This window comes from Ipomoea nil, unplaced genomic scaffold (genome assembly GCF_001879475.1).
Source record: "Ipomoea nil cultivar Tokyo-kokei standard unplaced genomic scaffold, Asagao_1.1 scaffold2516, whole genome shotgun sequence".
NCBI classification, from domain to species: domain Eukaryota; kingdom Viridiplantae; phylum Streptophyta; class Magnoliopsida; order Solanales; family Convolvulaceae; genus Ipomoea; species Ipomoea nil.
In genome coordinates, this window is record NW_017618944.1 from 640,647 (window position 1) to 664,170 (window position 23,524).

The 23,524-nt window shown below is 32.0% G+C and overlaps 2 protein-coding genes and 1 pseudogene across 3 annotated transcripts; all 3 read left to right on the forward strand.

Moving 5' to 3' along the window:
* The first annotated feature begins 587 nt into the window (after positions 1–587).
* Positions 588–19,322, forward strand: LOC109153679 (UDP-glycosyltransferase 83A1-like). Of its 2 annotated transcripts, XM_019301552.1 has the most exons (3): positions 588–1,099; positions 1,219–2,155; positions 19,277–19,322. In XM_019301552.1, the coding sequence occupies exons 1-2, from the start codon at positions 625–627 to the stop codon at positions 2,106–2,108; spliced, it is 1,365 nt and encodes a 454-aa protein (XP_019157097.1). In that variant the 5' UTR covers positions 588–624; the 3' UTR covers positions 2,109–2,155; positions 19,277–19,322. The 2 variants fall into 2 exon arrangements, with proteins under 2 accessions (XP_019157097.1, XP_019157096.1); XM_019301551.1 differs by lacking the exon at positions 19,277–19,322 and having other exon boundaries at positions 1,219–2,163.
* On the forward strand, positions 12,218–19,340 carry LOC109153677 (UDP-glycosyltransferase 83A1-like). Its single transcript, XM_019301550.1, has 3 exons — positions 12,218–12,736; positions 12,856–13,784; positions 19,269–19,340. The coding sequence occupies exons 1-2, from the start codon at positions 12,253–12,255 to the stop codon at positions 13,743–13,745; spliced, it is 1,374 nt and encodes a 457-aa protein (XP_019157095.1). The 5' UTR covers positions 12,218–12,252; the 3' UTR covers positions 13,746–13,784; positions 19,269–19,340.
* Positions 17,714–19,253, forward strand: LOC109153678 (annotated as a pseudogene).
* Positions 19,341–23,524: the final 4,184 nt, after the last annotated feature.

The window sequence follows — 23,524 nt, forward strand, 5'->3', positions numbered from 1 at the left end:
CTTGTGAGTATAAACACTGGTAGTTAGGAATTGTAGCAGTCATCACGTGTAAATCGAGCTGCAACAATATAATGTGTCACTGACTCACTGCATTACTTGAAAGAAACCGCAGGAGATTAAATTGTCGGCAATTTATATCGTGCACCAGTTCTGATGCAAAACGACGTCGTTTCAGTTTTTTTTTTTTTTTTTTTTCTTGAAATTTTACTACCTAATGTTGGCGGTTAATTTTCTTTAAAACAAATCTCATGTTAAAAAATGTACATAATTTTATACTAGAATACACATAATTGTATACATGAATGTACATAATTGTACAAACAAATACACATAATTACGTCAACTCCCTACATAACTTACCAAAACGACGTCATTTTGGGAGGCACACGACGTACAGTCTATGTGCACCGTGGTGCAGGGTATAACGATTGTAAATTGTCGGCAGCTACCAAAGGGCCAAACATGGCCCAATATATTATAAACGATATGACAATACATTATTTCTGAATGAATGGTGTCTACATATTTACTGAATTTGGTTGAATTCGCGACTGCCGCAGGCCTATAAAATGGTGTTCCATCAGAAATTGTAGTAACAACTGAAGAGGCAAATAGAAGCATTTAATGATGAGAAAGCCACATATCATAGCCATACCATATCCAGGACAAGGCCATGTTATCCCCACAATGGAGCTTTGCCTGTGCTTAGTGAAGCATGGCTGCAAAGTCACTTTCGTCAACTCTGAGTTCAACCACAAGCGAATCATGGAGTCCATGTCGGAGGCAGACAATGCTATAAACCTGGTATCAGTCCCTGACGGGTTGGCATCGGAGGAGGATAGGAATGACCTGAAGAAGCTAACAGAAGCATTCTTTGAGGTTGTTCCAGGGAAGCTGGAGGCTCTCATTCATAACATAAATGAGTCGGATGAGAACAGAGTTTCATGTGTTATTGCCGATGAAAATTTGGGTTGGGCGCTTGACTTGGCCAAGAAATTGGGACTCCAGCGAGTTGCTTTCTGGACTGCTTCAGCTGCTTCACTAGCCATGACGTTTAATGTTTCAAAGCTAGTTGATGATGGGATTGTTGGCAACAATGGTAAAACAGCTTAACTTAGCTTAGCTTGTTCCACAAGTGAAATACTAACTTTCTTTTCTTAGTGAACTAATAATTTCCTTCTAACACAACTATATATACATTTTATTTGTTGTGACCAGGAGAAATCCTGAAAAGGCAAAGCATAAAATTGCTGCCTCTTATGCCCGCTATGAACTCCACAGATTTAAAGTGGAACTGTTTCAGCGATCCAGGGCTAAGGAGGCTTGTTTTCGATCTGGCGTTCAAAAACAATGAATCAGTGAAAGCAGCAGAGTGGATAATCTGCAACTCATCTCAGGTGATGGAATGTGATGTATTTGCATTTTACCCTAAGCTGATACCTATTGGACCATTACTAGCAAACAATCGCCTTGGGAAAACATCAGGCCACTTCTGGCGGGAGGACACAGATTGCCTGAAATGGCTTCACCAGCAGCCACTCAACTCTGTCATCTACGTTGCATTCGGAAGCCTCACCATTTTCAACATGGCAGAGTTTCACGAACTTGCCCTTGGGCTCGAACTCACCAACAGACCATTTTTATGGGTTGTTAGGCAAGGGTTTATTGAGGAGGCAGGAAATCCTTACCCTGAAGGGTTCATAGACAGAACCCGCAATCGTGGTCAGGTAGTTGAATGGGCACCTCAGCAGAAAGTGTTGGCGCATCCCTCTCTCGGCTGTTTCCTCAGCCATTGCGGCTGGAATTCTACCATTGAAGGTGTCAGCAATGGCTTGCCTTTCTTGTGCTGGCCATACTCTTCTGATCAGTTATTCAACAAAAGTTACATATGTGATATTTGGAAGATTGGTTTGGGGTTCGATAGAAACGAGAATGGAATCATCGGACGACTGGAAATCAAGAACAAGGTGGAACAATTGTTTGTGGATGAAAACTTTAAAGCTAGAGCCGTTGATCTTCAAGCAGAGGTGTTGTCCAGTGTTAAAGGAGGAGGGTCTTCGTATCGGAATTTCATTAGTTTCGTTAACTGGATTAAGGCAACAAATTAAGCAAATCTCTAGTGTCCGTCAAAACTGCTTGATTCACTGATAATAATCTGTCAAGCAACACTATAATAATCTGTCAAGCAACATTATGTATTGTACTTCTGTTCCTTAAATGAAACCTAAAAATATTTCATAAATTACTTGATCGCTTTTCCTATGTTCAATTTGACACTGATGATGGACTGAAACTACTCCATGTTGTATGTTAAGAATAACATATAATCACAATACATAATTTTGGTGATTTAAATACCTTTTTTTGATGACGAGGGAAACCCTACAACTCTTTCGAGTGTAGGTAAACTCTACATTGTGACTGACCTTAGTCGGTAAAGGCCTACTAGGAAATAAATCAGTCTAAGTTACTCATATTTGACTAGCTCAAACCACGAAGGCAATGATTCGAACTCGTGACCTTGTGGTCAGGGGCGGATCCAGGATTGAATAGTGCGGAGCCAACTACGATTGAAGTACTAAATCAAATTTATTGATATCCACTTAACATATATTAAAATAATCATTACATTACAAATTTAATAAAGTTTAGAAAATCATTTATAATTGATGAATCTATATTAAAATATTTTGTAATATGCTTTTAAATGCACGATGCTTTGTACGGTTGAAAGAATGAAAACATTCACGCATATTTTAAAAGATTATTGATTATTTCTTAAAAACTACCATTTCACAACATAACATAATAACAATTGTTTTCTCAATATACATATACTACACAATTTTTACATTATTATGCATGTTAAATTAAATACAAAATTTATCACAAAACCACAAATCAGCATAATTAACCAAACAAATTAAATGCACCTTGATACTCATTATTTAGAATCAACCAAAACAGCTATTTAAAATAATCAATAGAATATGAAACAAAAATTAACCAAACAAGTAGTTTGAATGTGAATCAACAAGTGTGGATCTCTTGCCTTGTGGTTAAATGTTAGGATCGATACATGTTCACAACACATCTATATATATACATACATATATATATATATATATATATATATATATATATATATATATATATATATATATAAACAAAATCCTCCTATTTCATTTTCCCGCTCAAATTTAAGGGCAATTTAGTAATATCAATGTTATTAATTAATTAGGAATAAAATTAATTCAAAATAAAATTAATTAGGAATATTAATGTTAATATAATGACTTGATTAGGAATATCAATATAATGAATTGATTATGGCAATACCTTAAATAAATAAATACACTTTCCTTTTGAAAAATTTTACAAATTTAGAATTCTCATATTTTTCATCTATAAATACAATGAGTTGATGACTAAAAAAAATTATGACTCTTCATTTTACCTTGCATCCCTCTTTTCCCTTGTAGAATCTCTCTCTCAACACCCATTTGTCAATTTAATTATTGTGGTACAATAGCCACTCAAACTAATATGCATATTTCAAAGCATTAAAGGTACAATTTCTCTTCTAGCTATTTTTATCTCTGTGAAAAAAAGTTATTATTTTTTCATTTACATTCTTTATTATGGATTTGTTCGGGTTGATGCCACTCCAGGCCAGCTGTAGTTGCTCCGATTAAGCCGATGCAAACAAGTTTAATTTTTTTAGAAAAGTATTTTTTTCATATTATTTTTGTCTATAATTGATCTTCCGTAGTTTTTAATTATTGTTTTGTTTTAAAAATTTTGCATTATATGTAATTTTTTTCGTATTATTGCTTTGTTTAAAACAATAACTTTTTTTTTGCTCACGGACAACTTATTTACACATAACGCAAAGTCAATAAAACCATTGAGATACTAGAAACTTCAATCAGTCAATACCTCAAAAGCACAGTATGTATCTAAAGAGCAGGACTCCATTTGTCTTTAAGAATATCAAGACAGATCCTTCCAACCTTATCAATGCTAGGGTGGTATATTTTGGTGAGGAACCGAACCTCAGGAGCAGCCATAATAAAACAATAATTTTGTAATATTGTTTATATATTTTATTTCTAGGCACGATTTTTGTTATTTGTGCAATGCAATGGTTACAGAGTCAGTAATGGAAACTACCCGAGTTCACTATTTTTTGGTGACTTTGTAATTAAGAGAGAAGCGAAAGCTGCGGTCGAGAAGGTCAGCGCAAAAAAGAAAAGAAAAGAAAACAGAAAAAGGATTCAGCTTTAAAACAAGTTATAGAGAAAAAAAAAATGTCGATGGCAAGATTCAGAAGAATATAGTGGAAAGTGATTCCTCTTCATCTGATGAAGACACTTCTTTTGATTCTGAGAAAGAATTGAAGGCCAATAGATTAAAATATCCATGTATGTGTATGCTTGAAAGTACCATTTAGTATTTTTTACTTTAATTGACTTAAACTTGATTTCCTGTAATTAAATTCTTATAAAAAAACAATGTTCTTATATTATTATTATTATTTTTTTTTTTAGAGTATGGATTATTTGTTCCATTCAATTTTTTTTTTTATAAATATATTGTGAGTTGTGTTTTAAGTATTGAGTATTTGATGATGTTTTTGTATTGTTCTCTTTGTGTTATGTAGGGAGGATTTTTTTTATTTATTAATAGAATAGATTATCATATGATTAATATTACTAAAGTAAGAAATTTATATATGACAAATTACTGCATATAATTATGGTAACATTTATTTAAAATATAATGAAATTAAAATTTTCTATACTATTAATACAAATAAAATTCTCAATTGTAATTTCCAGCACAAACTTTTATTAATAATATGGTTATTTCTCTTAAAAAGTGAAAATGGAAAACAATTGGTAGTATCAAGAATTTCAAAGAAAGATTGTGCGAAAATAATAGAACCAAATTGAAAATTAATAATTAATCGCCCAAATTTAATAATAATAAGCTTATTAAAACAATCAGTAATCTATACTATTTATACAAATAAAATCCTATATTTTAATTACGGCACCAAAAGACTCATATAGTATTAATGTTTGCGTAATATTGTAAAATATGTGGTAATACAATTTCTATTCGTACTACAATGGTACAAATATGGTAATACAATCCCTACTACAAATATTCTTTCATATTTTCCTATCCCTACTACAATTCTAAATTAAATTTGATATCAATTTATCTCATGTAAGATATCATATGACATCTATATATTCTTTCCTCTTGTGCTTTTCTTATTCTTTTTATTTATCTTTTTTTAATGCCGAATAATTACGATAAACAATGTTTAATAATTGACAAATTCTATTAGGCAATAAAAATTAATTTTATAAAATCTTTGGTAATATGTACACATTATTTTTAATTATTTTGGTTTAATAATATTGTATTTTATTTATAAAAATTTGAAATAATACTTTTAGTACTATTGAATATTGATTGACTAAAAATTATCCTAATTATTAAGGCAAATTAATAGGTATTTATCTTTAAAAGTTTTCAAATATATGAATTATACGTAGTAGCATGGAATCAATTAGTAGGACAATTATATTAGGTAATCTAATTAATAATTTAATTTTTAAATTATATCTCCTTTTCAATAATGAATATTTTCTTAAAGTATATACACAGACTATGCTTATCAATATAGAATTAAAATTATACACACACACACACACTTAATGTATAATATTATTGGTAGAAAATCAATTATACTTACCTTAATAATTAATTATTAATATAATTTTCTAATAATTATGTATTGTCACCTTTTGCGGTGTAATTATTATGGTAATTTATATACATATATGTTTTTATACTTAATGTATAATATTATTGGCACAAAATAAATTATACTTACCTTAATATATAGATTATTTTTAATATAATTTCCTAATTTTTATTAAAGGTAATTATTCTCATAATGGTTACAAATAAATATAGCATGATAAGATTTATTTTAATTAGTTTTAATTCACTTAATGATATGACTTTTCTTTATCAGTTTTTTATGGGAGAGTAAGAGAGTGTTTGGGTTGCTGGAAATTTTTTTTTTTTTAAAAATACTTATTAATAAAAAATAATTTTAAAATATTTTTTAACCCATCATAACATGTGTAAATCTTATATTTTTAAAAAATACAATTTGATAAATATCATAAATTAATTAGTACAATATCATTTATGTTTATAAATTAAAATAATTAAACAAAATTCAAATATGTGAACCAATGATTTCAAAATGAAATTAATATACATTATAAATAAATATAGTATGAATAGATTTACTTTAATTAGTTTTAATTTTCTTAATGAAATGAATTTTTTTTTTATCAATTTTTATGGGAGGCTAAAGGAGTATTTGGATTGCTGGAAAATATTTTAAAATAAAAATACATACTAATAAAAAATAATTTTAAAATATTTTTTAACCCCTCATAACATGTGTAAATGTTATATTTTTTTGAAATACAAGTTGATAAATATCATACTTTCTGTTTATAATAGTTAAACAAAAAAATAAATAATTCAAAGATGTGAACCAATGATTTCAAAATGAAATTAATATACAGTTACAAATAAATATAGCATGATTAGATTTACTTTAATTAGTTTTAATTTTCTTAATAAAATGGCTTCTATTTTTCAGTTTACATACTAATAAAAAATAATTTAAAAATATTTTTTAACCCTCATAACATGTGTAAATGTTATATTTTTTTTTTTAAAAATACAATTTGATAAATATCATAATTTCTGTTTATAATAGTTAAAGAAAAAAAAATAATTCAAAGATGTGAACCAATGATTTAAAAATGAAATTAATATACAGTTACAAATAAATATAACATGATTAGATTTCTTTAATTAGTTTTAATTTTCTTAATGAAATGACTTTTATTTTTCAGTTTACATACTAATAAAAAATAGTTTTAAAACATTTTTTAACTCCTCATAACATGTGTAAACGTTATATATATTTTTTAAATACAATTTGATAAATATCATAATTTCTGTTTATAATCGTTAAAGAAAAAAATAAATAATTCGCAGATGAGAACCAATGATTTCAAAATGAAAGTTACAAATAAATATAGCATGATTAGATTTACTTTAATTAGTTTTAATTTTTGTAATGAAATAATTTTTATTTTTCAGTTTTTTATTAGAGACTAAGGTAGTGTTTGGGTTACTGAAAAATATTTTAGAAATAAAAATACTTACTAATAAAAAATAATTTTTAATCCCTAAACATTAAATTTTTTTATATTTTTAAAGAATACAAAATATCATAAATTAATTATTGCAATATCATTTATGTTTACAACGAGAATAATTAAAGAAAAAAATAATTCAAATATGTGAACCAATGATTTCAAAATGAAATTAATATACACTTACAAATAAATATAGCATGATTAGATTTATTTTAATTAGTTTTAAATTCCTTAGTGAAATGACTTTAATAAAAGTAAAATTCTCCTTTACAACATTCCAGCCCAAATTAATATGAATATTAATTAATTAGTAAAAAATTAATAAAGCTTAATTGGTAACAAAATTTTATATGAAAATTAACTAATATCTAATGAATTGTTACCACAAATAAAAGTGAATATGTACATAAAAATGGAAAATGGTTACCAAATTCTGAGAATAATTAAATTATTATAATTGTGAAAATAATGGATACAAATTCTGCGTAACAAATAAGAAAATTCGTTTGAAATTCTGCGTAATTTTTTAAAGAAATAATAATTTATTAATTATTATTTACACCAATTTATACTATTAATAAAAGTAAAATCTCCATCTTCAATATTCCCGCCCAAATTAATATGAATATTAATTAATTGATAAAAAAATTAATAAAGCTTAATTGGTAACAAAATTTTATATTAAAATGAACTAATATCTAATGAATTTTTATCACAAATTAAAATTAATATGTACTTAAAAATAAAAAATGGTGATCAAATTTCTGAGAATAATTAAATCATTATAATTGTGAGAATAACGAAAACAAATTCTACGTAATAAATGAGAAAATCCATTTGAAATTTTATGTAATTTTATAAGGAAATACTAATTTTTAAATGATTATTTACACCAATCTATATTTATATTATTAATAAAAGTAAAATCTTCAATTAAATGTCTTTCACCCTTCTGATACGAGATTGCCCTTCAAGTTCTAACAAAAACAATTTACGTTGATGCTCGCATATGCCATGACTACCAACAAAAGTAAGGGTCAAACACTAACTCATGTTGAGTTATTATTGAAAAAACCAGTCTTTAATCACGGTTAATTATACGTGACGTTTTTCTGAGTCACCTATCCTGATGGTCTGATGTTTTTTTTTTTATATACAAAGATGACAAAATTGTTATATATCTACATAGAAAATATATCTTCCGTATAAAGAATTTATATAACTGAGTTGCTAGACAACGAGCTAATTAGTCCAATTAATACAAATTCTAAACACTGGTATATAAAATCTCTAAAGTTGTAGCACCGAATGCGTATATCTACATGTTAGCTATTAATTGGGCAATTATTTACTCGAATTCAAGCATTGATAACATCAGAAACATAATCGGTGCAACTCAATTCTTCAATTATATATTATATAATATTCGGTGTTATAATTTATACAATTGTATATCGATATAAATATTTTAAAAATATTATAACAAATTCATTCCGTGCAACGCACTGGCGCAAATACTAGTAATTATAATAGCAACTTGGGTTGAAAATATTGAGAATATTTCTAGTATAAGATTAAAAATAAATAATACACACAATTAGGTAATTTTGAAAAAAGAATTTTCCATATTGGCAAAAGGATATTACAATAGGAGTTACAAATATAACTCTATGTCTCTCTCTATAGATACATTGCTATGCTATGTATTTCCCTCTGATGGAATGATTTACAAGGGATTGTCTATTTATAGCAAACCCAAGTAAATATTAGTCTTAGATTTGTGTGCCTAAATCGAGATTTACAATTCTGACAAACATTTAATGCAACCAACTTATTTAATGCAAATCTACCCCAGACACAATTCTTTAATACCTTAACTTAAGTCTTAGCTAAAACTTTAGCTCAAACCTTAGCTTAGCTAAAACCTTGGCCTCAACCTTAGCTACTTTTCACATTTTGACTTTATTTTTCACATTAAAGACCTTTTTATTTCGCTGTTGAAAGAGTAAAGAACAAAAGCAAGCAAAAATATGGTCCGTAAAGTGTTAATGTTATGAATAGGACCTACATAATTAATCATAACATATCTTTTATGGAGTTTGCATATTAAACGTAGATGCAAACTCCATAAAAGAATTAAGAGAGAAAGAAATATGGAAAAAAAAAAGTGATTTGTAAGCATTATAATGCTAAATGTATTCACATAATTTTTTTGACAAATTAGGTTTGTTATTGTTTGTAGTTCTTTAATCTTTATAGTCTAGTAAGCTACCATAGGTGATAAGTGCATTTATGTCTATGTTTTTACCTTTATATAAGTCTATTTTGAGTGATAAAAAAAAACACTTTAGTTTTATGTAAAGAAGTGCCTTAATTCATTTGCTTAATTTATATCTTTAGGTGCATAAATTATTGAGTCAGTTGAAGGCAATTGTGTGCTTTTGAGGCATTTTGGATGCATTTGGAGTCAATGAGAGCCAAATATGAAGCTAAGGAAATAGATGCAACACTTCTGAGGGAGCCTAAAAGTGGTGTTTTCAATGGTCTTGGTCATTTGGACAAACCAAAACAAAAGAGAAGCAAAAGATCAAGGCATTGCAATTCTTGGACTACACATCATAGTATTTGGATAATATCTTGGCCTAGGAATGTTCAAATGAAGTGATTCTTACGCCATTGGAAAGAATACTCGAAGGGATACAACTTTCATGAAGACCATTAAGCCTAGTTTTGAAGTTTTGAAGGTCAAAAGGTACGAACAAGTGCACGGCCGTGCCATCCAGACAGTAAGCATAAGTTTTTGGGCTCTGATTTTGGCACGGCCGTGCCACTCTGCTAAATTAGTGTTGAAGCGCGATTTTACCTATTTTTACTTGGTCCCGACCCATCTTAGAACCCTAGCTGTTCTTTCACATTTCCTTTCATATTTTTAAGTTAGATTAGACTTAGATTTTGGTTCTATATATAACATTTTAGAAGCTTGTAATCTCGGATTTGAACACTTCAAGATTGTATTTCCATTTTCAATACATAAGTTCTCCTACTTTTTATCTCTTTCTTTTGCAATATTTATATTTATTACATGTGCTTTTGTGTTCTTTAATTTATGTTATTATTGAATCATAAGTAGTTAGTGTTTGGACTTGAGCTAGAGTTGTATTATCTATCTTGATGCTTAATTTGTGATTAATGCAAAAATGGGAAGAATTCTAACCTAGGGTTCATGTGTTTATGAGGGTGTTGTGTTTATATCTTGTTAATGTTTGATGTACACATTCATTAGCATGTTTTTGGAGAATTATTGACTATAATGAGAATTGGTCAAGAATTTTAGCCCCCCCTTGCATAAACCCAATTTGCTCTTATGAAAGTAGGGGAAATTGGGGTTTTTTTTAGATGTTTTGTGTGCTTGATGGACGACTAGGAATTGATACACAATGAGAGTGGAGCAATTCTTTGATCTAATCCTTGTTTATTGATTATGAGAGTGGTTAGTAGACTAGGATACCTACTTGCTTTCCCACTTGATTCTTTGGTTATTTGTTTGTGTGCAAAGGCTATGCATCTGAAGCTGCTAGCAGCCATGCCTTGGATCATTTGCTCGAATTTCGCTCTCTCGTTGCCATCAAGAGATTTCTTGTTCCCTTCCAGACCATAGTATTCTGAACACATTCCAAGGATCATTTCTGCAGCTCCTTTCTAGTGAACATGAACTGTGCTTCCACATGAAGAACAGTGCCGTTACTCTTCACTTCCTCCATATCCATGCTAAGCTCCTCAACAGCCCAGGATAAAATGGCTTTCTCCGTTGGACTCCCTAAGAACTCGAAACCCAAACCCGAATCATCTGACCTGAAAACACTACTGTTGTGTTGAGATGTTGAGACCAACCCCTTGGTAGAACAGTTCAAGAACTCCCCTTGCAATTTCAGCTCTGTTCTTCCCCTCCATGGATTTTTTTCCCAGCCAGAACTTCGTCACCTTCATCTTATTCTGAGTCAAAGTTCATGTTTTATCAGTGCAGATTGTTGTGGCAGACCCCATTGTCTCACAAGCAAAGAGCTTCCTCACCATTGCCTGATTACTCATCATTCTCTTCATGGAATATGCGAGAGTAAGAGTTACAGCAAGAGACAACCCTTCTGGAGTCGCGACGACGACAATGGTAACGGCAGCGGCTATTATTCCCACGACGGAATTGATCACATCATCCGCCTTCGTCTTGCTCCCGTTGAACTCTTTGTTCCCGTTTTCATCCTTATTGTGTCCTGTGAAATATCGTACCAGAAAGACAACCAGTTCGAGGAATGCCACTGCTAAACCAACCTTTCCAGCGGAAGAAGAAAGCAATTAAGGAAATGACTAAACTACCCCTCTACTTAACACCACCTTAACTGATGTTTGACGGAAGGACCATTGCTGGAACAAATCTGAAAGTCAAGTGTCTTTTTTGTTCAAATTAAAAGTGGATGAGTAATTTTTGGAAAATCACAATTGAGATAAAGAGGTAACATCTACCTCATCTAATTACAATTGGTCTAATACTTCTTATGGAAACGAACAGCCATATAATACACTCTTAAGCAATGTTGAGCAAATTTAATGAAATTCAAAAGAAACATGAAGCATTTAAAGTAAAATCTATTAATGTAAGAGTGATAACTCTTGTATGAATGAAGAAGTCAAAGAGGAGTGAAAATGGATAGGAATTGTAGCAGTGAATCAGTCATCACGCACTCATTAGCTATCACGTGTAAAACAAGTGTAATGCAACGATATAATGTGTCACTGTATTACTTGAAAGAAACCGCAGGAGATTAAATTGTCGGCAGCTACCAAAGGGCCAAACGTGGCCCAATATATTTATTACAAATGATATGACAAATTGACAATACATTACTGAATTCGCGACTGCCAGAGGCCTATAAAATGCTGTTCGTACAGAAATTGTAGCAACAATTGAAAAAGCAAATTAGAGCAATTAATGATGAGAAAGCCACATATCATAGCCATACCATATCCAGCACAAGGCCATGTTATCCCTTTAATGGAGCTTTGCCTGTGCTTAGTGAAGCATGGCTGCAAAGTCACCTTCGTCAACTCTCACTTCAACCACAACCGAATCATCCAGTCCATGTCGGAGGCAGACCATGCAGAAAATACTATAAACCTCGTATCGGTCCCTGATGGGTTGGCAGTCGAGGAGGACAGGAATGACCTGAAGAAGCTAACAGAAGCATTCTTTGAAGTTGTTCCAGGGAAGCTGGAGGCTCTCATTCATAACATAAATGAGTCGGTTGAGAACAGAGTTTCGTGTGTTATTGCCGACGAAAATTTGGGTTGGGCGCTTGACTTGGCCAAGAAATTGGGACTACAGCGAGTTGCTTTCTGGCCTGCTGCAGCTGCTTCACTAACCATGATGTTTAATGTTCAAAAGCTAGTTGATGATGGGATTGTTGGCAAGAATGGTAAAACAGTTTAGCTTGTTCCACAACTCAAACAACTCAAATATTAACTTTCTTTTCTTAGTGAACTAATAATTTTGTTCTAACACAAATTAAATATACATTTTATTTGTTGTGACCAGGAGAAATACTGAGAAAGCAGAGCATCAAATTGTTGCCTCTCATGCCCGCTATGAACACCACAGATTTAGCGTGGAACGGTTTCAGTGACCCCGGGGTACAGAGGATTTTTTTCGACTTGGCGTTCAAAAACAATGAATCAGTGAAAGCAGCAGAGTGGATAATCTGCAACTCATCTCAGGTGATGGAATATGATGTATTTGCATCCTACCCGAAGATGATACCTATTGGACCATTACTAGCAAACAATCGCCTTGGGAAAACATCAGGCCACTTCTGGCGGGAGGACACGGATTGCCTGATATGGCTTGACCAGCACCCACTCGACTCTGTCATCTACGTTGCATTCGGAAGCCACACCATTTTCAACATGGCAGAGTTTCAAGAACTTGCCCTTGGGCTTCAACTCACCAACCGACCATTTTTATGGGTTGTTAGGCAAGGGTTTATTGAGGAGGCAGGAAATCCTTACCCTCAAGGGTTCATAGACAGAACCCGCAATCGTGGGCAAGTAGTTGAATGGGCACCTCAGCAGAAAGTGTTGGCGCATCCCTCTCTCGGCTGTTTCCTCAGCCATTGCGGCTGGAATTCCACCATTGAAGGTGTCAGCAATGGCTTGCCTTTCTTGTGCTGGCCATACTTTGCTGATCAATTATTCAACAAAAGTTACATCTGTGATGTTTGGAAGATTGGTTTGGGGTTCGATAGAAACGAGAATGGAATCATCGGACGACGGGAAATCAAGAACAAGGTGGAACAATTGTTTGGGGATGAAAACTTCAAAGCTAGAGCCGTGGATCTTCAAGCAGAGGTGTTGTCCAGTGTTAAAAAAGGAGGGTCTTCGTATCGGAATTTCAGTAGTTTCGTTAACTGGATTAAGGAAACAAATTAAGCAAATCTCTACTGTCCGTCAAAACTGCTTGATTCACTGATAATAATCTGTCAAGGAGTATTTTCCACTTTTGGTCCTATGACTTTAGTGCCTCCGTCAATTTAGATTCACAACTTTCGTTCCTGACATAAGTAGTGCTTGACTTTGATTTTTTTTCCACTTTTAGTCCTTCCGGTCATCTGAGTGACTACTTTTAATTGGAATAAATAAATTGTCATTTATATTTATATTTAAGAGGGTAAATAAGTCCTTTACCATCTCTTAAAAAATAAACAAAAGAAAAATAAATATAAATAACAATTTATATTTCTTTTGTTTATTTTTTAAGAAATGGTAAAGGACTTATTTACCCCTCTTAAATCTAAATATAAATAACAATTTATTTATTTTGATTAAAAGTAGTCACTCAGATGACCGGAAGGACTAAAAGTGGAAAAAAAATCAAAGTCAAGCACTACTTATGTCAGGAACGAAAGTTGTGAACCTAAATTGACGGAGGCACTAAAGTCATAGGACCAAAAGTGGAAAAAACTCATCTGTCAAGCAACATTATGTATTGTACATCTGGTCCTGTTCCTTAAATGAAACCTAAAAATGTTTCATAAATTACTTGATCCCTTTTCCTATGTACAGTTAGACACTGATGATGGACTGAAACTATTCCATATTGTATGTTAAGAATACCTTACCATATAATATCAATACATAATTTTGGTGATTTAAATACCTTTTTTGATGACGAGGGAAACTCTACAATTCTTTCGAGTGTAGGTAAACTTTTCATTGTAACCTTAGTCGGTAAAGTACTACAAGGATGTTAAATTACTACACAATTTTTACATTATTATGCATGTTAAATTAAATACAAAATTTATCACAAAACTACAAATCTGCATAATTAACCAAACAAATTAAATGCACCTTGATACTCCTTATTTAGAATCAAACAAAACAACTATTTAAAATAAACAATAGAATATGAAACAAAATTAAATTAACCAAACAAGTAGTTAGAAACCACAAAAAAAAAAAAACAAAAAAAACAAACAAAAAACAAAAAACAAAAAACAGAAAAAAAAAAACAAAAAAACAAAAATTAATTTAAAAAATATGCATAGATTTTAATGACAAATTATCTTGTTATAGCGTATATGCCGCATGTATGTATGGTTCTAGAGAGAGAAACTAGTAGATAGGTTAAATGAGGTTTATTTTGAATGTGAATCAACAATATAGAGAATACATAATTTGAAATGTGAGAGAACGGGAGAAGTTAAAGAAGATGAAGAAGTTTATAACTTAGCCTGTAAGATTGATTTAAGTGGGAGGGGATCAAATATTTTGAAGGAACAACAAAATTTTAATATTTTATATAATATTTTTTTAGAGTAAATACCAGCCAAGGTCCCTCGAGTTTGATGGTTTCACCACCTATAGCCCCTAACTTACGTAATTATCATTCGTGGTCCTGCGAGTTGAGAAATCTAACTTGCTGCCATCCTTTCGTTAGTTCCTTCTGTCTAAGCCGTCAAAAGCGGGGGTAAATATGTCATTTTCTATATAACAAAACATTTAGAAATACAAAATCACAAAATACCTCTATTTATGGCAAATCAAGAACCCCCCACCCATTTTCAAAAAAAAAAAGAACCCCCCACCCACCCCTGCCGGCAAGACGGGCTCCTCCACACCACATGCGGCACACCGGAGGTGATTACAAGAATCCCCCTTTCCAAACTCACGGAAAATTCCTGGTTCCAAAAGGGTTTCACCCAAATCCAACCCCAACCCAAACCCATAATCCCCAACGCTGATACCCAAAATGAAGAATCTCCTCGACATCGTCGTGCTTCCTCACCCTTTCTGCCAAAGACATCGCTTTTCTCTCGCCATGCCACACCAGGTCCGTATCAATAACTAGAATCTCTCCTTTTTTTTTTCTTTTTGTTTTTTTTTTTTTGGGGGGGGGGGGGGGGGGGGGGGGGGTGAATCTGAACTGCAAAGGGATTTTAATTTTGTGGTTTTGGTAAATTTTTGGATTTGATTGGTTGGGGACAGGAATTCTGAGACGACAACGTTGAGATCGGAGAACCGGATGAGGAACGGTGTTATCTGATGAGAGGGTCGGCGGAGGAAAATGGAAGGTTGCAGTGGACGCCGGCGGGGGAAATCACGTCGGACACGACAACAATAGAGGAGGGGTGGTTTGGCTGAAGCCGTATATAACGTTGTCAAGCAAGGAAAAGGAAGATGATTTCATTGCCATGAAAAGGTGTAATCATCTCTTCTCTTCTTCTTCTTCTTCTTTTTTTCCTTTTGTTTTTTCTAATCAATTTTGTTAAGATCTGTGATGGGATTGGTAGAAGTTGACTTACTCTTTTATTTATTTATTTATTTATCGCCGGCGCCGGCGACGGAGCAGTTGGTGAGTCCGGGAGCATGGTTAATCAACATGTCTTTAGAGAGGTATGAAGTCAGAGAGAAGAAGATGGCAGCAGGACATGGCAAATGACATATCCATCCCACTTTTGATGGTTTAGACGGAAGGAATTAACGGAACGACGATAGCATGTCAAATTTCTTAACTCTAATGATCACGAAGGGTAATTACGGAAGTTAATGACTATAGGTGGTGAAACCATCAAACTCAAGGGACCTTGCCTAGTATTTAGGAATTGAAGCACTCATCACGAACTCATTAGCCATCACGTGTAAAACGTGATGCAACGATATAATGTCATTGTATTACTTGAAAGAAACCGTAGGAGATTAAATTGTCCAATAATCGTTATACCTTGCACCACGGTGCATATAGTACTGTGTGTCCCGCGCCTCCCAAAACGACGTCGTTTAGTTAAGTTGTGTGGGGAGTTGACGCGACAGAGTGTATGGGTATTATGTTATATAATTATGTACATTATGTAATACAATTATGTACATTCTGGTATACAATTATGTACATTATGTACATTTTGGTATACAATTATGTACATTATTTTATACAATTATGTACAATTTTTTATACAATTATGTACATTCGAACACGCGATTTTTTAACAGTTAAAAATTTATATGTATTATGTTATACAATTATGTACATTTTCAAAACATGATTTTTTTTAACAAGTTAACAACAAATTAAACACGAAAAACAATTTTTTTATTTTTAAAAAGTGCAAAACTTTGCGTCAGGGCGCACAATGCTGTGCGCCCTGATGCACGATATAAATTGCCTAAATTGTCGACAGCTACCATCTCAAATTATATTATGCACCGCGCGTCTTTTTTTTTTTTAAATGAAAATAAACAGTGTTTGTTTCCGACGTTTCGCATCCTTTTGAAAAAAGTAACTCTGTTATTCAGTGTCATTTTGTATACACTGCAGTTTCAGTTTAACACAACTACAGTTTCATTTCGATATAACTATAGTTTCATTCGATATTTATAGACTCAAATATGTGAAAATGTTATTTAATTTTATTTTATATACACTATAGTTTCATTAAAACACAACTACATGATCATTTTGATATAATTACAGCTTCATTGTACAATATGTACTCAAATATGTGAAATGTTATTCAGTTTCATTTTATATACACTGCAGTTTCATTTCACTATAACTACAGTATTATTTTGATATAACTGCAGTGTCGGTTTAGATATACTATAGTGTCAGTTGGTGTTTAATACATCAAACAAGCGGACTCCGTTAACTCTAACTGCGGACCGTTTCTTTACTTAAAGAAAATGCGCCGTTTTGCACCGCAGTCTATAATATAACGACTGGGCTACCATAGGGCCAAAACATGGCCCAATATATTACAAACGATATGACACTACATTATTTCTGACAAAACATTATTTCTGAATGAAAGGTGTCCACATATTTACTGAATTTGGTTGAATTCGCGACTGCCAAATCAGTGGCCTATAAAATGGTGTTCGATCAGAAATTGTAGCAACAATTGAAGAAGCAAATTAGAGCAATTAATGATGAGAAAGCCACATATCATAGCCATACCATATCCAGCACAAGGCCATGTTATCCCTCTAATGGAGCTTTGCCAGTGCTTAGTCAAGCATGGCTGCAAAGTCACCTTCGTCAACTCTGAGTTCAACCACAACCGAATCATCGAGTCCATGTCGGAGGCAGACAATGTTATAAACCTGGTATCCGTCCCTGACGGGTTGGCAGCGGAGGAGGATAGGAATGACCCGAAGAAGCTAACAGAAGCATTCTTTGAGGTTGTTCCAGGGAAGCTGGAGGCTCTCATTCATAACATAAATGAGTCGGGATGAGAATAGAGTTTTGTGTGTTATTGCCGATGAAAATTTGGGTTGGGCCTTTGACTTAGGGAAGAAATTGGGACTCCAGCGAGTTGCTTTCTGGACTGCTTCAGCTGCTTCACTAGCCATGATGTTTAATGTTTCAAAGCTAGTTGATGATGGGATTGTTGGCAACAATGGTAAAACAGCTTAACTTAGCTTTTAGCTTGTTCCACAAGTGAAATATTAACTTTCTTTTCTTAGTGAACTAATAATTTCCTTCTAACACAAATATATATACATTTTATTTGTTGTGACCAGGAGAAATCCTGAAAAGGCAAAGCATAAAATTGCTGCCTCTCATGCCTGCTATGAACTCCACAGATTTAAAGTGGAACTGTTTCAACGATCCAGGGCTACGGAAGCTTGTTTTCGATCTGGCGTTCAAAAACAATGAATCAGTGAAAGCAGCAGAGTGGATAATCTGCAACTCATCTCAGGTGATGGAATGTGATGTATTTGCATTTTACCCTAAGCTGATACCTATTGGACCATTACTAGCAAACAATCGCCTTGGGAAAACATCAGGCCACTTCTGGCGGGAGGACACAGATTGCCTGAAATGGCTTCACCAGCAGCCACTCAACTCTGTCATCTACGTTGCATTTGGAAGCCACACAATTTTCGACATGGCAGGGTTTCAAGAACTTGCCCTTGGGCTCGAACTCACCAACAGACCATTTTTATGGGTTGTTAGGCAAGGGTATATTGAGGAGGCAGGAAATCCTTACCCTGAAGGGTTCATAGACAGAACACGGGATCGTGGGCGGCTAGTTGAATGGGCACCTCAGCAGAAAGTGTTGGCGCATCCCTCTCTCGGCTGTTTCCTCTGCCATTGCGGTTGGAATTCCACCATTGAAGGTGTCAGCAATGGCTTACCTTTCTTGTGCTGGCCATACTTTTCTGATCAGTTATTCAACAAAAGTTACATCTGTGATGTTTGGAAGATTGGTTTGGGGTTCGATAGAAACGAGAATGGAATCATCGGACGACTGGAAATCAAGAACAAGGTGGAACAATTGTTTGGGGATGAAAACTTCAAAGCTAGAGCCGTGGATCTTCAATCAGAGGTGTTGTCCAGTGTTAAAAGAGGAGGGTCTTGGTATCGGAATTTCAGTAGTTTCGTTAACTGGATTAAGGCAACGAATTGAGCAAAATCTCTATTGTCCGTCAAAATTGCTTGGTTCACTGAATATAATAATCAGTCAAGCAACATTATATATTGTACTTCTGTTCCTTAAATGAAACCTACAAATGTTTCATAAATTACTTGTTCCCTTCACCTGTATTCAATTTAATTTTTTTTATTTTTTTTTTTGTGATTTTAGCCGGTAAAGAATTACAAGGAAATAAACTAGTTTCATAACACATAATTATAATAGCAACTTGGGTTGAAAGTATTGAGAATATATCTAGTATAAAATTAAAAATAAATAATACACACAATTATGCAATTTTGAAAAAAGAATTTTCCATATTGACAAAATGATATTACAATAGGAGTTATAAATATAAATCTATATCTCTCTCTATAGATACTTTGCTATGCTATATATTTCTCTCTGATGGGATAATTTACAAGGGATTGTCTATTTATTGCAAACCCAAGTGAATATTAACCATAGATTTGTGTGTCTAGATGGAAATTTACAATTCTTGCAAACATTTAGGGGGGTGTATTCAATCATGACTTTCATAGAGTTTTAAAGACTTTTATGAACTTTAAAAGTTTGGAGGTATTCAATTCAAACTTTTAGAGAGTCTTTAAAAGTAATGCACGGTATTCAATCAAGATTTTTAAAGAGTCTTTAAAAGTCGTGTGGTATTCAAAAAGTTATGAACTTTTGTAGACTTTTTAAGTTTAAGACTTTTAGAGACTTTTCCTTCTCAAATATAAATAGTTGAAATCCACCCATCAACCCCAAGATTTCAAAATTTCTTTCTAACAACTTTGAATATTTTCTCTCTTTATTTAAACTCTATTTTTTCTCCCTATTCAAATTTTATAAATCTATCTAAATTCAATAAAATTAATTTTTTCTTCATTATCCTATATTTTCCTCATACCTAAACTCTACCAATTTTTCTCTCTCTCCTAAACTTTACAATCTTCATCTAAAATTTTGAAATAATATTATTTTTACTTCATTATTGCTTGTTTATATTGCTTTTTATTTTTTCTACGAATTTTTTATTCCTAACTTTCTCTAATTCTCCCTAAATACATGAACAAAGTAATTTTTTCTATTGTCAAATTTTATTCATAATATTCATATAAATACTTATATATTTTGATTTTTTTCTTTTTATGTTTATATTCGTAATATATATTTTTCTTTCTTTTTTTTTAACAAGTTACTACGAATAGTGAACTACTGTTCGCAACAACAATTCGGGATTGCAAACAGTAGCACATTGTTGTTGTTTCGCAGTCTCAAATTGCTATTGCAAATAATAGTTCTTTGTGTGATGCCTAGCAATATATCAAGTGTGTGTGTGTGTGTGTGTGTGTGTGTATATATATATATATATATATATATATATATATATATATATATATATATATATATATATATTAGATTTTTATTTTTTATTTTATGCAACTTGTAATTATATTTTTAAATATTGTATTTGATAAATTCTTTTATTATAAATTTTATTGTTCAATATTGTTATGAATTTCTAATGAAATTTTTTTTTATGTTTATTAATAATATATATATAAGTAATTAGCATATAAGTCTCAACATACTATTGATAAAATTAATAATGTTGATAATGTTGATGTGGGTGAAGAACTATATAATAAGAAGAATTTTATAATATATTATAAATTTTTGTAAGAAAATTATAAATGATAAGAATCAAAATCGTTGAAAGTTTGTAAGGATGTATTCAATTTAGAATTTCAATGACTTTTGTAGACTTTTTAAAATAAAAAATTGATAAAAGTCTATGAATATTTTTTATATAGACTTTTATAGAGTCTTATAAAGTTTTAAAAAGTTTTGAAAGACTCAAATAAAGTCAATCAAAGTTTATTAAAATCTATCATTTTAAAAGTCTTTAAAACTCTACAAAAAGTCATGATTGAATACGCCCCCTTAATGCATCAAACTTATTTAATGCAAATCTACTTCCTGACACAATTCTTTAATATCTTACCTCCAATCTTAACTACTTTTCACATTTTGACTTTAATTTATTTTTCACATTAAACACCTTTTTCTTTCGCTGTTGAAAGAGTAAAGAACAAAAGCAAGCAAAAATATGGTCCGCAAAGTGTTAATGTTATGAATAGGACATACCTAATTAATCATAACATATTAGGTTGATATGTTCCTAATTCAATAATGTATTGAATAACATATTAAATGTGGATGCAAACTCCATAAAAGAATTAAGAGAGAAAGAAATATAGAAAAATAAAAAAAAAAGGTGATTTGTAAGCATTATTATGCTAAATGTATTCACATATTTTTTTGACAAATTCGGTTTGTTATAGTTTGTAGTTCTATAGTCTCTATAGTCTAGTAAGCTACCATATGTGATAAGTGCATTTATGTCTATGTTTTTATAGGTCTATTTTGAGTGATAAAAAACATTTTAGTTTTATACAAAGAAGTGCCTTAATTTCTTTGTTTAATTTATATCTTTAGGTGTATAAATTATTGAGTTAGTTGAAGGCAATTGTGTGCTTTTGGGGTATTTTGGATGCATTTAGAGTCAATAAGAGCCAAATATGAAGCTAAGGAGATGGATGCAACACTTTCAAGGGAGCCTAAAAGTGGTGTTTTTAATGGTCTTGGTCATTTGGACAAACCAAAACAAAAGAGAAGCAAAAGATCAAGGCATTGCAATTCTCGCATTACACGTCAACATCATAGTATTTGGATCATATCTCGGCCTAAGAATGTTCAAATGAAGTGATTCTTGTGCCATTGGAAAGAATACTCGAAGGGCTACAACTTTCATGAGGACCATTAAGCCAAGTTTTGAAGTTTTGAAGGTCAAAAGGTACGAACAAGTGCACGACCGTGCCATCGAGGCAGTAAGCATAAGTTTTTGGGCTGATTTTGGCATGACCATGACACTATGCTATATTAGTATTGAAGCACGATTTTACCTATTTTTACTTGGTCCCGGCCCATCTTAGAACCCTAGCTGTTCTTTCACATTTCCTTTCATATTTTTAAGTTAGATTAGACTTAGATTTAAGTTCTATATATTACATTTTAGAAGCTTGTAATCTCGGATTTGAAACTTGGATTCCAACACTTCAAGATTGTTTTTCCATTTTCAATACATAAGTTCTCCTACCTTTTATCTCTTTTTCTTTTGCAATATTTATATTTATTACTTGTGCTTTTGTGTTCTTTAATTTATGTTATTATTGAATCATGAGTAGTTAATGTTTGGACTTGAGTTAGGGTTGTATTATCTATCTTGATGCTTAATTTGTGATTATTGCAAAAATGGGAAGAATTCTAACCTAGGGTTCATGTGTTTATGAGGGCGTTGTGTTTATATCTTGTTAATGTTTAATGTACACATTCATTAGCATGTTTTTGGAGAATTCTTAGCTATAAAGAGAAACTGGTCAAGGATTTTAGCCTCCCCTTGCATAAACTCGATTTGCTCCTATGAAAATAGGGGAAATTGGGGGGTTTAGATGTTTTGTGTGTTTGATGGACTTGGAATTGATACACCATGAGAGTGGGGCAATTCTTTGATCTAATCCTTGTTTATTGATTATGAGAGTGGTTAGTACTTGTTTTCCCGCTTGATTCTTTGGTTATTTGTTCTCCCTAATCGCATAGGTTGTTGAAGCATCTAGAAGATAATGCCCTCAACTTGAGTCCTATTTCTTTATTTTGTGTTTATTTTTGTGTATATGTGTTAGTCATACCATTTCCTTAAACTTGTTGTTTGCTTAGCTTATTGTTGATTTCCATATGCTAGTGCCTAGTTTCTTGTGATTGCATATTGCGTGCCATATGCCCCAACCCGCTGAGGACGACATTATACCCCGTACACTCACTATCACTATTTTTGCTACATCAATAAGATCTTTTACAATTATCACTTTTGAGAAGCATTAACTGCAATTCTGATGTCTAGAAGTGGTTTATCAAGAATATGTTAAAGGGAGTTAAAACTAATTGCTCTTGATAACATCACCTTTAGCAAATTGGAGTCTCAACATATAGAGTGGACATAAATATCAACTCATCTTATAATGACTTGATCAGATCAACATATCTGATCTCATTGTGATTTTCTCTCTCTTTGCACAAATCCTATCTCTCTTGAATGATTTAAACTTGAAATTAGTGTGATATGTACTCAATTCATTCAATCTTATGAGCAATTTCACCCTTTAGACAATAAAGTTGTATTGGAAGTGAATCAAGATTTACTTGGAGACTTACAAAATTACAATCACCAAT